Below are 14,853 nucleotides of genomic sequence, written 5' to 3'. Positions count from 1 at the left end.
GTCATGCAAGCAATTACAGGTATAACCTAATTATCCAGGGATTTTTCTATCTCAACTCAATGAGAAGGGCCCTTTAAATTAAAGGAAAACAGTAACCTCGTTAATGTGAGAGAGGGCAGTCGGCTGACAATCCATCAATCATTTTCCAGACAGAACAATTTCACTCTGAGCCAGCAACCCCTCCCTTTCCTCTAAGCACTGAGGGAAAGATTTATTCAATATTAGCATAGAAACTCTAATGGTAAAGCACTGAACATACAGGCTAGAACTTATCTGGGAGCAGAGGAGAGAACAGAAATTATAGGAGCACTCTGTCCTATGCAGTTATAACCTCCTGTTGTTTTTCAAATATAAAACCTCTGTTTACTGCTAAGATTTCTCAAATAAATTCAAGTCCTGACTTGGAGATGAACCAGCCTTTGCTAGAGTCATAGGGTGCAATCCTAACCAACTTTCCAGCACTAGCATAGCGGTGCTAGTGGGGCATGTGCTGCATCCTGCAGTTGGGGGGCAGTCATGGAGGCCTCCTCAAGGTAAGGCAATGTTTATTCCCTTAACTCAGAGTTGCATTGCCCTTATCTCGGTGCTGGAAAGTTGGCTAGAAGTGTGACCATAGAGCAGAATATTTGTTCCCTGTATTTATTAACTCTCAGAGTTTGTGTTGTTCCAGTGACACAGCCCAAAGATTAATGAGTTTCCATATAAATGTTAGTATTGGAAGGTTAATATATAAAGATATTTTTGTCCGCTGAAGACCCATATCCTGGATACTGGTTCTGCATGTACATTTGTCATCAATCTCTTCAACATGTTTTAGGCAGAGATTGAAGCTCGGGGGAACAGATTCACTACACTCAGCAAGTACGGTCAGAAACTCGCCAATTCTGGTCATTATGCAACCCCTGAGATTCACCACTCCCTCATTGAGTTACAAGAGGCCTTGACTGAAATGATCCAGGTCTGGCAAGAACAAAATCTAAAACTTCTTCAAGCCAAGGACTTGCAGGTGGGTGAAGAAATGGACTGAGGAAGCCCCCAGAGCAAGCTCTGTCTGAAAGCAAGTGTAAGCAACCATTTCTGGTTGAGAGCTGGATCAGCGGCAGCTCCAGAATTATGGGCTGAAGGGTAGGACCCATCCTTATCAAAGTGGGGAAGGGAGAAGTATAGTTAAAGACATCTGCATCCTCTTGTCAGTGATGATTCTCCAAAACTAATCTTCAGCTCAAATTCAAATTGGCAATGAGGCAGGAATCACTCCATCTACCTGTTCTCTTAGGAAAACAGCCAGAAAAGCACTGTAGTGGGCCTGGTTTCTTCCAGCCCCAGTTTTGCAGTCAACAATCCCAGCTGCTTATTGGCTGTTACTAGTTAGATCTTCCCACTCTGCATAGGTAAACACAGTTGCTCTACCTGATACCTCTCTCTCCCATGTGGGTGAAAGACATACGATTGCTTTCCTTACTGTGATGTTTCAGTTTATTAGTCTTTATTTCTGAGTAAATTTCTCAGAAGTATATTTCACAAATTTCTCATATTGTGTCAGTATCTTGCAGTGAGGACCAAATGACCCATGATATTTAAAGCATCTTTTGTCCTTATGTGCCTATCTTTTCCTTAGTGAATAGCAGCCAAATTGGGTGGGGGGGAGGAGCAACCAAGTTACTGACCAATAGGGAGAGGTGGGTTTAATTTGACTGCTTTTTAAACTGGAAAAAGCTCCCATCAATGGGAGCTCTAGGGTAAATAATAACTTATCAATCCGTGGGAGCCAACTTCTGGGGTCTCAAGAGTCTCAGTGTCACATACTTGCTTACAACATCCTATTCTCCCCTCCCCCACAAACCCTCCTAATCTCAGTCACATGAAGATTCAGTCTATGTTAGGGATATCAAACTCATTTCGTACAGCAGACTGAGTAGCAGTCATGATTCCTGCTGAGGGCGAGAAGTGATGTCATTAAGCAGGAAGTGATGTCATCAATCAGGTCGTGACCTGAAATAAGCACTTTATTTCTTACTTAGGAACTCATTAGTTGCAAATGACAGAAGAGAAAATACTCAAGTCTTGATCATATTTTCAAGACATGGGAGAACCCAATGATCATGTGAGCTGCCAATGATTCCCAATGATTTAGCAGTGGCTAAATAGCTCAAGCACTGCTTGAAGTAGACACAGATTCCATGCTGCTGCTCCTGCCACCAATGTGCACCCCCCCCAAAAGCTACACAGAAGGTGGCGATCTGCTTCCCTATACATTCACCTTGCTCCTTCCTTGTGCAGTCCTTTCAACAAACAGGAAGTGCAGAAGTGTTTTGTTGAAAGGGACCACACGAGGTAGAGCAAGAAGAGTGGGTAGGGAAATGGATCCGAGTTGCTTTACCTGTGGCAGGCTGAAGGGAGGTAGCCAAAGACTTGAGGTGAAGGTCACCCTGTGCCTGTTTGCCACTGCTTGCAACCCACCACTTAGTACAAACCTCAACTCAACTTTTCTGAAAGTTATGTGCATGCTCTCTCACACAGAATCATTCCCCTTGAACTTTGCACTGTCTTGATTTTATTGGCAAGGAACAGAGGTTGCTATCTTGTTCTCTCTGTTGAACAGAAATTCTTTGGTTATGTGGACCAGAATGAAAACTGGCTCAGCAGCAAAGAGGCCTTCCTAGCAAACAAGGATTTGGGGGTAAGTGAAATGGTCTGAGTTTTTTTTTCTTCCAGCTGAAGTGAAACAGTATTGGCAAAAATAGGGAGCAACTGTATTTTGCCACTTTTAGGAGAGCATGCTTTCAGCTCTCTTCCTCAAGAGGCCTACTTTTCCCTTGGCCCACTGGATTTCCCACCTGCTGCCATCGGGATCTTTTAGAAGTTTCCTGTCCTTTGCTTCTTTCAGTGGTCCCAAGTCCTCCACATATGCTGGAGAGGCAGAAGCCTCAAAGCAGTACTGGGATAGGAAAGTTCACCTTCACAGCTGAAAAAACACAGTCCACAAATTTGCTGAAATATGTAGCCACCTCCTCATATTTATTGATTTTACGGAAATGTTTTCTCCCCTGTCTGTTTAAGGAATGCTAAGAAAAGCATACATAGGAATAGAAAACCAAAGAATCAGTCAGATCCAACAAAATAGGCAAGTCACAGACTTGCAGCAAAGAAAACACCCAAAAACAACAAACTGAGAGCCAACAAAGCCAGAAAATAATCAAAGTCAACCTATTAAAGGCCTCCCAAAGCAACCCAGGTCTTTAACAGAAAACAAAAGTTTAGGAGGCTGGTTGCCAAGCCAACTCTGGCTCATAAAGTTTATTCAGGCAGCCTGGCACTAAATAAATAAATCTAAAAGCAGCATTTCATGCCAGTCGGGAATGCTTGTTAAACAGAGGTGGGCATTCAAAGCCTGACTGTGGTGGTGAGGTTCACCAGCAAAAATCAACACCCTACTTTTTATGATTCTGTTCAGGATTCCGTGTCCAGTGTGGAGAGCCTGCAGCAAAAACACATGCAGTTTGAAAAGGCCCTGGAAATGCAGCTGGAAAAGATTGATGGGATGGCCCTGTTTGCCCAGCAGCTGAGAGACAGCCAGCATTACGACTCAGAAAACATCATGAACAAGTGTCAGACTGTTCTGAGGAGGTAGCACCTAAGCCATTTTCTAGTTGTGTCTGGGACAGTCAATATGCCTCAGGAAAGGAACCGGTTTTCCAAAGTACCGTATTTTTCGCTCTATAAGACGCACCTGACCATAAGACGCACCTAATTTTTAGAGGAGGAAAACAGGAAAAAAAAATATTCTGAACCAAATAGTGTAATAAAATATGTCTCTCCGCTGCTCTGTTTCCATGCTCCTTAGCATATTTTACTACCTCTAGTTTAAAAGGAATTTTATATGCTAGCCTTTTCTGCTTTATCATCCTTGCACTGGTAGAATGATTTACTGTAGTATTTTTCTGCAAGTGCATTGTCACTAAGCATTACATTTGCATTGCCATTGAGCGCCTGCATTTGCATTACAATTTGCATTTGCATTACCATTGCATTTGCATTACCATTGAGCAGGCAGGCAGGACCCTGGTCAGGGGCAGAAGCACCTGCCAAGGAGGCTCTGCTGCCCTGAGAACGCCTGCAGCTTTGCAGTATTCGCTCCATAAGACGCACACACTTCTCCCCCCACTTTTTGGGGGGGGAAAAGTGTGTCTTATGGAGCGAAAAATACGGTAGTTTCTTTTTCCCTTATTGCTCACCCTGGCATGTTTCATCCATGTAGTGCACCCCTCCAGTGGTGTAGCAAGCAGGGATGGGGCGTGTTTGACTGGCTACCAGGCCAAAAGGGATTGCGTGAGATTTGTCCTCCACTGCTGGCACAGGGATGTACAGTGCAGGGGTTGCAGGTAAAGCAGAATTGGCCTGTTGGAGTCCTCTTAAAAATTGCCGCAGCGAGAGCTTCTAAAAAAACTAAAGCCTTCAAAGGAGGAGAAAGGTGCACAACAGCCAGATTGAGAAGCCACCCCCCCATGGCCTCCTCCTCCAGGAGAACCTGAATGTGATGTCACAGCTTCACATGACTTCACAACGTTGCCACTGCACCCCTTGACTCAAAAGTATAGCCAGCTGGCTACAGGTGCCACAATGTGGAAAGTCTAAGTAATATTCAAACAAATTTGTCATGCTATGAAAACATCTGACTGATAATTCATGCTTCTAATGTCCTTATTTATTTATTTATTTATTTATTTATTTATTTATTTATTTATTTATTTGGACACTTTCATATTTCTTCACTGGCTGTGTATCATTTGAACATCTCAGCCATGCTTGATTTGATTCTTGCAGTGCACCTAGATCGCTCTCTGAGGTAAAGGTGTATATTTTAAAGTCATTTATGAAGTCACTCGTGAGAATGTTAATCCTCTGTGCCATCTTTTCATTAGAAAAGAGAGACTTCTGGAAATTGCCTTGACACGTAGGCGCATGCTGGAGGAATCATGGCTGCTGCAAAAATTTCTACGCGATTCCTTTGAGGTATACATCTAGGTAGCTTGATTTGCCACACTATTTTAAATCATGACATGCCATCTTAGCAGCAGCGAGTGAACACGAAACATTTGTTAGTATGTTTACAAGGAGAAGGAGATGGAGCAAGAAGAGACTTGATATGAAAGGCAATATGGGGACTGTATATGCTCTACAAAAACCAGCCCCTTTTTTACAATTGTAAAATACTTCAAAGCTGCAATCCTTAAACACACTTTCCTGGGAGTAAGCCTCACTGAACACAGTGGGACTCATTTCTGAGCAGACATGCATAGAATGGCACGGTGAGAAGGTGTTTTGCCAAATTCAAGCTTCACCTAGAGAACCCATGACCACATTAAGCTAATTAGCTCCCCTTTGTTCCCCTGGAATGACCCTAATTTTACACTGCAGGACTACTGGACCCCACCACCAGGATAGCTTGCCTGTTCAACCTGCAGAGGTCCTCCTTCCTCCCCTTTGTAACAGCAGCTTCTCCAGCCACTACAGCAACACCTTGGTCCTCAGCAGGTCTTGGGCATGGCAGCCACACAATCTCCAGTGTCTCCAGCAGTCTCCAGTCCATTCACCCCTTTGGCCTTTAGTCATTTAGTCCATCAGCAGTTCCAGTAGTCCATCAGCCTCAGTCCATTAATCCATCAGCTCAGTTCAATTCAGTTTCCTTTCTCCAGGCTTTCCTCCTCCTACTACCCACACCCTTTTCTTTCCTGTAGGTGCTGCTTTTATCCCTGCGAGCCCTGTTGCCTTCAGGTGGCTGCAGTTGTGCAGTACACTCACTGCAATCTAAGGCCCTGGTGTAAACCCCATGCTTGCCTGCTAAAGCAAGGGGCCACTGTTGACACCACACCCTATCTCCTTGAGAGATCTTAAGAACATAAGAACAGCCCCACTGGATCAGGCCATAGGCCCATCTAGTCCAGCTTCCTGTATCTCACAGCGGCCCACCAAATGCCCCAGAGAGCACACCAGATAACAAGAGACCTGCAAGGCTTCCTGGGAATTGTAGTTAAGAACATAAGAACAGCCCCACTGGATCAGGCCATAGGCCCATCTAGTCCAGCTTCCTGTATCTCACAGCGGCCCACCAAATGCCCCAGGGAGCACACCAGATAACAAGAGACCTCATCCTGGTGCCCTCCCTTGCATCTGGCATTCTGACATAACCCATTTCTAAAATCAGGAGGTTGCGCATACACATCATGGCTTGTACCCCGTAATGGACTTTTCCTCCAGAAACTTGTCCAATCCCCTTTTAAAAGCGTCCAGGCTAGACGCCATCACCACATCCTGTGGCAAGGAGTTCCACAGACCAACCACACGCTGAGTAAAGAAATATTTTCTTTTGTCTGTTCTAACTCTCCCAACACTCAATTTTAGTGGATGTCCCCTGGTTCTGGTGTTATTTGAGAGTGTAAAGAGCATCTCCCTATCCGCTCTGTCCATCTTGCGCATTTCCATTACGGAAGGGTAGATAAGTCAGGTAGCTGAAAGACGGGCAGCACAATCCTAACTTGTGCTGGAACAAGCAGGCTGGCAGACCTGCACTGTATCCAGCACAAGTTTTGGGCTGTCTGAGGCTCGGCCCGAGGCAAGAGGAAACTTTTCCCTTTACCCTTGGGAAAGCCACATCAGCCTCAGTGGGGCTACTTGGATCTGCACCACTTAAATCAGTGCCGCAAATCTGAGCAGTCTGGGAATGCCCTGGGCTACCCAGGAACAGGGTTAGGATCCAGCACAAGTGCCGGATCCTGGCCCACCTGTCCTACCCTCCCCTGAAATGTCTCCCTCCCACCTCCTCCCTGCTCTCCCCGTGCCCCCTCCAGACCCCTGTGCTGACCAAGCTCGGCCAGTACTAACTTACTAACGTACTAACTTACTAACAGTACTAACGTACTAACCCAGGAGCTCACATCAGTGCAGAGAGGCTGGTGCGTGTCCATGCACCGGCCTATCTACTCTTAGAGTGGCACTCTTCTGCTGGCGCAAGGGACTTGTGCCAGCCAAAAGGGCGCTTTGGATTGCACCCTTAACCCCTTTCAGACCTGTAAATCCACATCTGTAGATCTGTAAATCTTATAGATCTGTAAATCTACAGTTCCTTGTGGGACTGAACAAAGACTAGGGGTGGGATGGAAGGAAGACGGATAGTTATGGGAACAACTGATGACGCTTTCTCAATTTCCTTCCTAAGACAGAAACCCAGGCAGTGGAATTGGGCTATGTCAGAATGCCAGATGCAAGGGAGGGCACCAGGATGCAGGTCTCTTGTTGTCTTGTGTGCTCCCTGGGGCATTTGGTGGGCCACTGTGAGATACAGGAAGCTGGACTAGATGGGCCTATGGCCTGATCCAGTGGGGCTGTTCTTATGTTCTTATTGAAAATAATACTTTTTTTTCACTCCTCTGAATCATTGCTTTCTCTTTTCCTTTAAGGTAGCTGCCTGGATGAGTGAGAAGAACAGCATTGCTCTTGATGAGAGCTGGAGAGACCCAAGCAACCTTCAGGCCAAACTGCAGAAGCACCAGACTTTCCAGGCAGAGATTGTGGCCAACCAAAACCACCTAGATGGTATCAAAGCTGTAAGTGGATTCAGCTGGTATCCCATGGAGCTGTCTGAAGAGATGGTGCCAGGAAAGTCTGAGCAAAAAGAATGATTTGCAGTCTGGTTCTCCGTAGAACAATATGCAGGGACTTGAACTGAGTTGCATGTTGCAAGGAAAATGGGGTGGTTTGAAGGTGCTGCTGTTTTAAGGGTAGAGTTCAGGCATTTTCGGAAATGAGCCATCAAGGAGAATTTTGACTTTTCATTATAGGATGGAGAGAAGATGCTTCAGGAGGGACATTGGGCTCCTGAGGCCATCCAGTCCAGACTCCAGGAAATAGATGAACTTTGGTATGAGTTGCTGGAAAATTGCCATGAAAAGAGAAGAAAAATGCAGGATACCTACAAGGTAAAGCAAGATACTGACGGAGCAGGGTCCTTGCCATCATAAGAGTGACAGCGACTTTACGGTTTCACCGTTTATTTCTTCTTTTTTAATTTTTTAAAGTAATTTTTTATTAATAAACACACATACACACACTACAAACACATACTCCACAAACAATAGAGGTTGCAGGACATCATCTACCAAATTATTTAATACATCATTCTACATTCCTAATCTGCTATTCTTCTACTTTTAACCCTCATTAACCTAAAAAATAAGGGAGAAAATTAAATAAACAAAAAGAAATAGAAAATATATAATTATCTCTACTTACCCTATATTATACTTATATACTATATATACTTCTTATACTTTCTATATCATCATTTCTACCGTTCTTGTTTATATCAACCTTCTAGATTCCTTCCAATACCTAACATACAAAATATGTTTTATTAATATATGTTGCTTTATATGATATATAAAATCCTTCTTATCTACCTTTCCCTTTCTAAAAATTAAACACTTATTATTTTACCACACTAATAACCATTTTTACTATCTCTAAACTTAACATCTCCAAGTATATTTTCAATTACATATATATTTTTAAACATACAAATTTAACCATTTTTACTATCATATCATCATTCCAAAGCAATCTCAAACACTTTATTTCCAATTCTAATTCTTCTAAATTAACCTATAAAATACTAACATATCTCTTATCTCAAATATAAAAGTATCTACCAAATCATTACTCTATTTTGAATATCAATTCTTCTCCTTATCTCAAATTCTGTCCACTCATCTTAATATCTTACATTTCTTCCATCTCTTTTTCCTAGTAAATTTCACATAAATCTTTCTCCACAATTAGTGCTTTAATAAATGTCCTCTTCTTGTTACTTCCATCAAATCCAAATTCTGGCAGATCATCTCCTTCTCTTGATCCATTTCTATTCCTGTCAGTCCAATTGTTTCTTCTCCGCTCTGATCCGATGACATCTGAATACTTGTCTTCTGAGCTGTTCCATCAGTCTGCAACTCTATCAAAGTTCCTCTTCCAGGTTGTTGATCAATAATCTTCTCCTTCAGTATGCTTTTTTCTTTCGTGTCACTCAGTTTATTTATCTTTTGACTTAAGATTTCCACACCATTTTGAATTTGTAAAAATCAAATTCCTTGCTGATGACTCAATAGAATTAAAGTTTGTATTTTTTCTTCCATGAGGCTTCCTCATTCTTCTTCCAACATTTTTCCCTTTGCAATTCTGTTTTAATCCACTAAATGTCATAAGCAGCTCTTTTTATTTGATCTCCCAATTTCCTTCTTTCATAAATGGTATCACCGCAGGGGTTTTCACAGCTTAGTGGCGAATTTCGACATTTCTCCTTATCTGCCTCAATGGCTGTGTCCCAGGAGGAAAGCCCTCCAGCTAGGCTCTGACTATCTCAAGACACTTTATACCGTCAGGATGACAAAACTTCTCCTGGCTTTGTCCTCGGATTTCCTTGAATCGGCAAAAAAATAAGGAGAAAAGCAGACTAATTCCAAGAGTTCTGGAATCTGCTGCTCATGCACTGCTTGGCCTCACCCCTTCCTCACCTGTTTATTTCTTAAACACCAGTGGTAAAAGACCTATGCACAATCCTGCTTGTTTATCATGTGAAATACTATATATTACAAACCCAAGTCACATGAATCACTGGGAGTAAGATTTGCTATTTTTTTTTTTTTTTTTTGCTATTACACTTTTCTTTAGCAATTCCTTATTCCTTCAGATAGTTAATGTCATCCAGACTATTCTGAATTTTTACCCCCATGATAAAATAGGGGTTGTTTGCCTGGGGAGCAAATTTTAATGTTCTGTTTAAATCTCTAGGCATATTTATACATACTTATTCCAATTTTGTATAATTTGTGTGGAACAAAAATTCCACATGCATTGGAGTCAAAGCCGTGTAATCTGTAAGAGAGTTGAAAAGTTAGCCTCGGACAATAAGTCGGGGGAAGCAGCAAGTGGTGTCTACTGCCTCCCCAAGCCTGCCTGGAGTCTGGATCAATCCAGCATTACATGCACCACAATAGACTGCTATTGTACCACCCAAAATCTGCCCCCTCCCCCCCAAAAAATCAGATTACTTGCCAATAAGTTTAACTTTCATCTTCCCTGTAGTCCCATAATTTTGTGGACTGGCCATTAACTGGATTAAGGCAGAATCTAGTGGTTTGTAGCTCTCATTCCTGGAGATTTATTTATTTTATGTACTATGTTTCTATACAGCCTTTCTAATTCTCAGATTTCTCTTCAGATATTACTCAAGGCATTTTACATAGGCAGTCTGTCCTAGACCTGATAAGGGTCTTTACAATATTGTTCTATGTATAGAAGACTTCTCTCTCCAGATGTTTTCCTTCCAATATAGTCACCTTTCCTAGCTGCCAACACTTCTCTTGAGCTTCTGCAGATAGCCACACAAATCATGTTGAACAGAGGATCTTCCAGTTTTTATAGCTCTTGTCACCAGTGGTGTCACTGGGGTTTGTGTCACCCAGTATGGGAGGCCGGCTCGTCACCCCCGTGATGGACCTCACCCCATCCAGTGGGCATGGTGATGCACCATTGCCCCACCCCACTGGTTTTTTGGTTATAACTTTTGATAGAATAGAATTGTGTCAATGCCGTGTGTTCCATTGCTTTCTGCATGAAATTCCACATCAAATGATATATAACATGATGGTATTATTTGAAAATACCAATATTTTAAAAATTTTGGCCAGTAGTGGTGTAACCTGCCCCCCCCCACGTGCACAACATCTGGTGAGGCCCACCCCTTCATAGTGATGCCACTGCTTGTCACTGACATTCTCAGCATTCCAACATTCCAGTCCATCCACTCAGCACAGCTCATAACAGCAACTGAGGTTCATGTCCCTTACTGAGGGTTATGTCAGCTTATCAGTGACTTCCAGTCATCTCCCAGGCAGGAACTGGGCTGCTCCTGCTTAACTTTGGGCATTCTTCAGGCAGCTCAACCTCTGGACTATACCTCCTGCCCCAGCAGGCCGCAGTCTAAGCCAAATTCCACACAAATTCCAGGATGCCAGAACTGTGTTTGCTAAGCATGCCAAATGAACTGTGTGTTTGGTATTCTGCTGGCTCCTGGTTGATTGAAGAACAAACTGGAAACTTATTAAATGCATTACTTCTATATTCCCACTCTGAAGAGCACCCTTTTCTTATGCAATCAGACAGAGTGTAAGTGTAGCGGCTGCTTCAGAGAGCAGTAGTTGCCAAGTGGACTCAACTGCTCAGTAGAAGAGATTACTTGTTTTAACTTCTAACGATTAGGGTATCTATGGTTTCTTTCTTCTGGCTTCAGGCCCTGTGTTTCCTTCGCATTGTGGATGATTTGGAGAACTGGTTGGAAGATCTCGAAAGTGAGATGAAAGCGCCAGAAGGCAGCAGTAACCTGCAGGTTCTGAATGATCTCCTAAAGAAACAGGAGGAACTGGAAGAAGACTTTGTCAGTCATCGCGAGCAGGTGCAAGGTCTCATCGATGCCGTGCCGGAGCTCCAACAGGAGAAGCATTTTCTGGCAGATGAGATTGAAGAGCGAGTAGACAACGTGGTGCACAGGTTGATTTTTCTGTTTCGCTCTTTCCTCTTTCTCTGCTCTAAGACTGCTGGTCCTATACATGCTTACCTGGGAGTTAGGCCCATTTAGCTCACTGTGGCTTACTTCTGGGTAGACATGCCTTAGATTGTGCTGTAAATATATTTTCAAGTTTTTCTTTTGTCATGCCTCTTCTCTTTTTTCTCAGCCTTGTATTTCTAGTCAAGGCGCTGTATATATTACCATGTAATCTTTCCCCATTACACAGACAGATCTCTGTCTTACATTACAGGTACAAGAGGCTAAGGGAGGCTTTGCAGGAGAGGCATGGGTGTTTGGAAGCCAGCAGGCTACAGTACCAGTTCCTTCAGGATGTCAATGAGGAATTAAACTGGATTCATGAGAAGCTCCCCCTGGCCGCTTCCCGAGACTTTGGCCAATCCCTTACAATGGTTCAGAGTTTACAAGAAAAGCACCAGGTAAGATAGCACTGAGCTTCTGCAGCCTGAGCAGGTAATGTTGGCTTGGGGGCAGTTATAACCATTCTCTGTCAATTGTCCTTCTATTTATTTTTTGCAAAACAGTCACTGCCAGGCATATCTGTGCCCCCAGAAAAATGCATTTGTGTCAGCACTTCTACGCCCCCAAAAGATTCTACCAGTGGGACTAAATCAAGGGTACCCAAACCCTGGCCCAGCGGCCACTTGTGGCGCTCTGGGACTCCCAATCCAGCCTGTGGGGAGCCCCCAGTCTCCAATAAGCCTCTGGCCTTCTGGAGACTTGCTGGAGCCTGTGCTGGTCCAACACAACTGCTCTCAGTGTGAGGGCGACTGTTCAACCTCTTTCGTGAGCTGTAGGATGAGGGCTCCCTCCACTGCTTGCTGTTTCACATCTGTGATGCAGTAGCAACAGCGATGGAAAGACTGGCCTTGCTTTGTGCAAGGCCTTTTATAGGCCTTGAACTATCGCAAGATCTTCATTCATTCATATAAGTTCCATCTCTAATATATTCATTTCTGTAAATTTATTCAAATTGGGAATGTAAATTAATTCTTTTTTCCCCGGCCCCCGACACAGTGTGAGAGAGATTATGTGGCCCTCCTGCCAAAAAGTTTGGACACCCCTGGACTAAATGGACAGCTCTTATTGTGGAGGGAATACCTTTTGCAAACTGAAATGCTACTGTCTGACATGCTTTCTTTGCCAATTTTGGTAGCCATCAAAAAAAACCCTTAGAGGTCTCTCATCTGAATGTAGCAATGTCTCTGCATCAAAGATGTTGTTTTGTTAAGAGTATTTATATACTGCTTTTCAAAAAGAGTAGTTCATAAAGCAATAAACTAAATTAATAAATGGTTGCTACTTTATTATCTAGAAATATCAGGGCAATTACTAAAGCAGGAAAAGCTGAAAGGCAACCTCCCTGCTCCACAGAAGCCAAAATCAGGCCTTTACATGTATGTAGATCTGTCCAGGTGTAAAAGCCTTTAGCATCCTTGGCTTCCAAGCTATGTTCCTGCATCTTTACGTGTACTGTAGAAGATGTGTTCAGCACTGTCAGTTTCAAACAGCATTGTTGAGGGTGGAAAAAGCAATCCCCCGGTTGAGACAAGCTGCCCTCTTTCCTTCTACCAACCAACAATCAGTTCTGATGATATCTTAGTGGGGGCTTCTATGGGAAGATGCAGGACTAGATCTGAGCGGGCCCAGATCTTTTCTTTCTAAAAATTTTACATTTGCAATAGATCAAACACAGAGAGGTCACTGACAATATCACTTCTGCTTTGTTGTAATCAGAATTTAGAGAATGAGATTAATAGCCACGATGCTTTGACTAAAGCGGTGATCAGCACCGGACAAAAGCTGGTGAGAGGAGGACATGCAGCTTCCCCTGATATCATGGAACAGATGAAAGAACTGGAGGCTTCTTTAGAAAACTTAAAGCATGAGGCTCAGGAGCGAAGAAAGAGGCTCATACAATCCTACAAAGCTCAGCATTTCCTCACAGAGGTAAAATAGGCTGGAAAGCCTTATCTATGTACTTGAAAGATCAAAAGTTTTGATAACTTGGTAAATATTGTTAGAACCTGAAGGGAATGTACAGTGTTCTTCCTCTCCAATTAGAAGCCATTACCAAGTGGCATGGATCCAGTTTAGCTTTCAGAATAAAAGAAGTCCATTGTTGTGTAATTCCCATGGGCATTTTCATGGTTCTGTTTCTACCACTATTTATGTTTTTGATTTTGTGGTCGGGATTGTTTTCATTTGCCCAGTTTATGTTCTGCTATAAGCTACCTTGTGTATGTTTTAAGCTAGAAATGAATGTCTGAGGGTCCAATCCTATCCAATTTTCCAGTGCCTGTGCATCTGCGCCAATGAGCCTTGCCCTGCATCCTGTAGTGGGGATGGAATCAGAGAGGCCTCCTCAAGGTAAGGGAACAAATGTTCCCTTACCTCTGGGCTGCATTGTAGCTGCATCAGAGCTGGAAAGTTGGATAGGACTGGGCCCTAAGTAAGCAAACTGACCATAATACTTATTTTAAGAGTATAACAATCCTCCCCAGGAAAGTCTGGGAACAACTGGAAGGCTAGGGTTCTTTAAAAGAGAAGTTTTGATGCTGTAATCAAGATACAGTTTACCTCACAAGGGGCGCAATCCTAACCCATTTTCCAGCTCTGACATAAGGACAATGTAGCTCCAAGGTAAGTGAACAAACACTGCCTTACCTTGAGGAGGCCTCCATGATTGCGCCACCAACTGCAAGATGCAGCACATGCCCCACAGGCACAGCTATGCCAGTGCTGGAAAGTTGGTTAGAATTGCACCCAAAGTCAGTATGTATTTGTGGTGTACAGATACCTTCTTCCTCTTCAGGCTATAACTCTTGTGAGAGATCTCTCTGCTAAAAGCAGATCTGCAGACAGGTTGTAATGATCTGTTTCTCATTAGAGTTTAATAAAACAGGCCAACACACATTTTGCTTCCTTAAATGTTACTCCAATTCCTGGGTATATTTGGGGTGCCGATTCCAAAATGACATCCGTTTTTCCCTATCACGTCTCGTTTTGGAGATATAGTATAGCCTCTTTAGTGAATGGTTCAAGCAGCTTCCTCAGGAGGAAGCCTACACCATGGCTTCCTCATGAGGAAGCTGCTTGAACCATTCACTAAAAAGGCTATATTATATCTCCAAAACTAGACGTGATAGGGCAAAGCGGATGCCATTTTTGGAATCAGCACCCCAAATTCATATCAAACCACCATAAAGTTTGGGAAA

General features: G+C 43.2%; 1 protein-coding gene across 1 annotated transcript in view; it reads left to right on the top strand.

Moving 5' to 3' along the window:
* Positions 1–14,853, top strand: part of SPTBN5 (spectrin beta, non-erythrocytic 5) — a 137,645-nt gene that overhangs the window by 98,649 nt on the left and 24,143 nt on the right. Inside the window, exons 45-53 of the mRNA XM_066614727.1 lie at positions 818–1,006; positions 2,603–2,680; positions 3,455–3,627; positions 4,923–5,013; positions 7,458–7,604; positions 7,839–7,976; positions 11,342–11,598; positions 11,868–12,054; positions 13,373–13,585. Of these exons, the coding sequence (XP_066470824.1) occupies positions 818–1,006; positions 2,603–2,680; positions 3,455–3,627; positions 4,923–5,013; positions 7,458–7,604; positions 7,839–7,976; positions 11,342–11,598; positions 11,868–12,054; positions 13,373–13,585 (1,473 nt within the window). The remainder of the gene's footprint in view (positions 1–817; positions 1,007–2,602; positions 2,681–3,454; positions 3,628–4,922; positions 5,014–7,457; positions 7,605–7,838; positions 7,977–11,341; positions 11,599–11,867; positions 12,055–13,372; positions 13,586–14,853) is intronic.

The sequence above is a fragment of the Tiliqua scincoides genome, chromosome 1, assembly GCF_035046505.1.
Source record: "Tiliqua scincoides isolate rTilSci1 chromosome 1, rTilSci1.hap2, whole genome shotgun sequence".
NCBI lineage: Eukaryota > Metazoa > Chordata > Lepidosauria > Squamata > Scincidae > Tiliqua > Tiliqua scincoides.
Note: the sequence above shows the minus strand (reverse complement) of the source record. Positions and strands in the feature narration are given on the sequence as shown.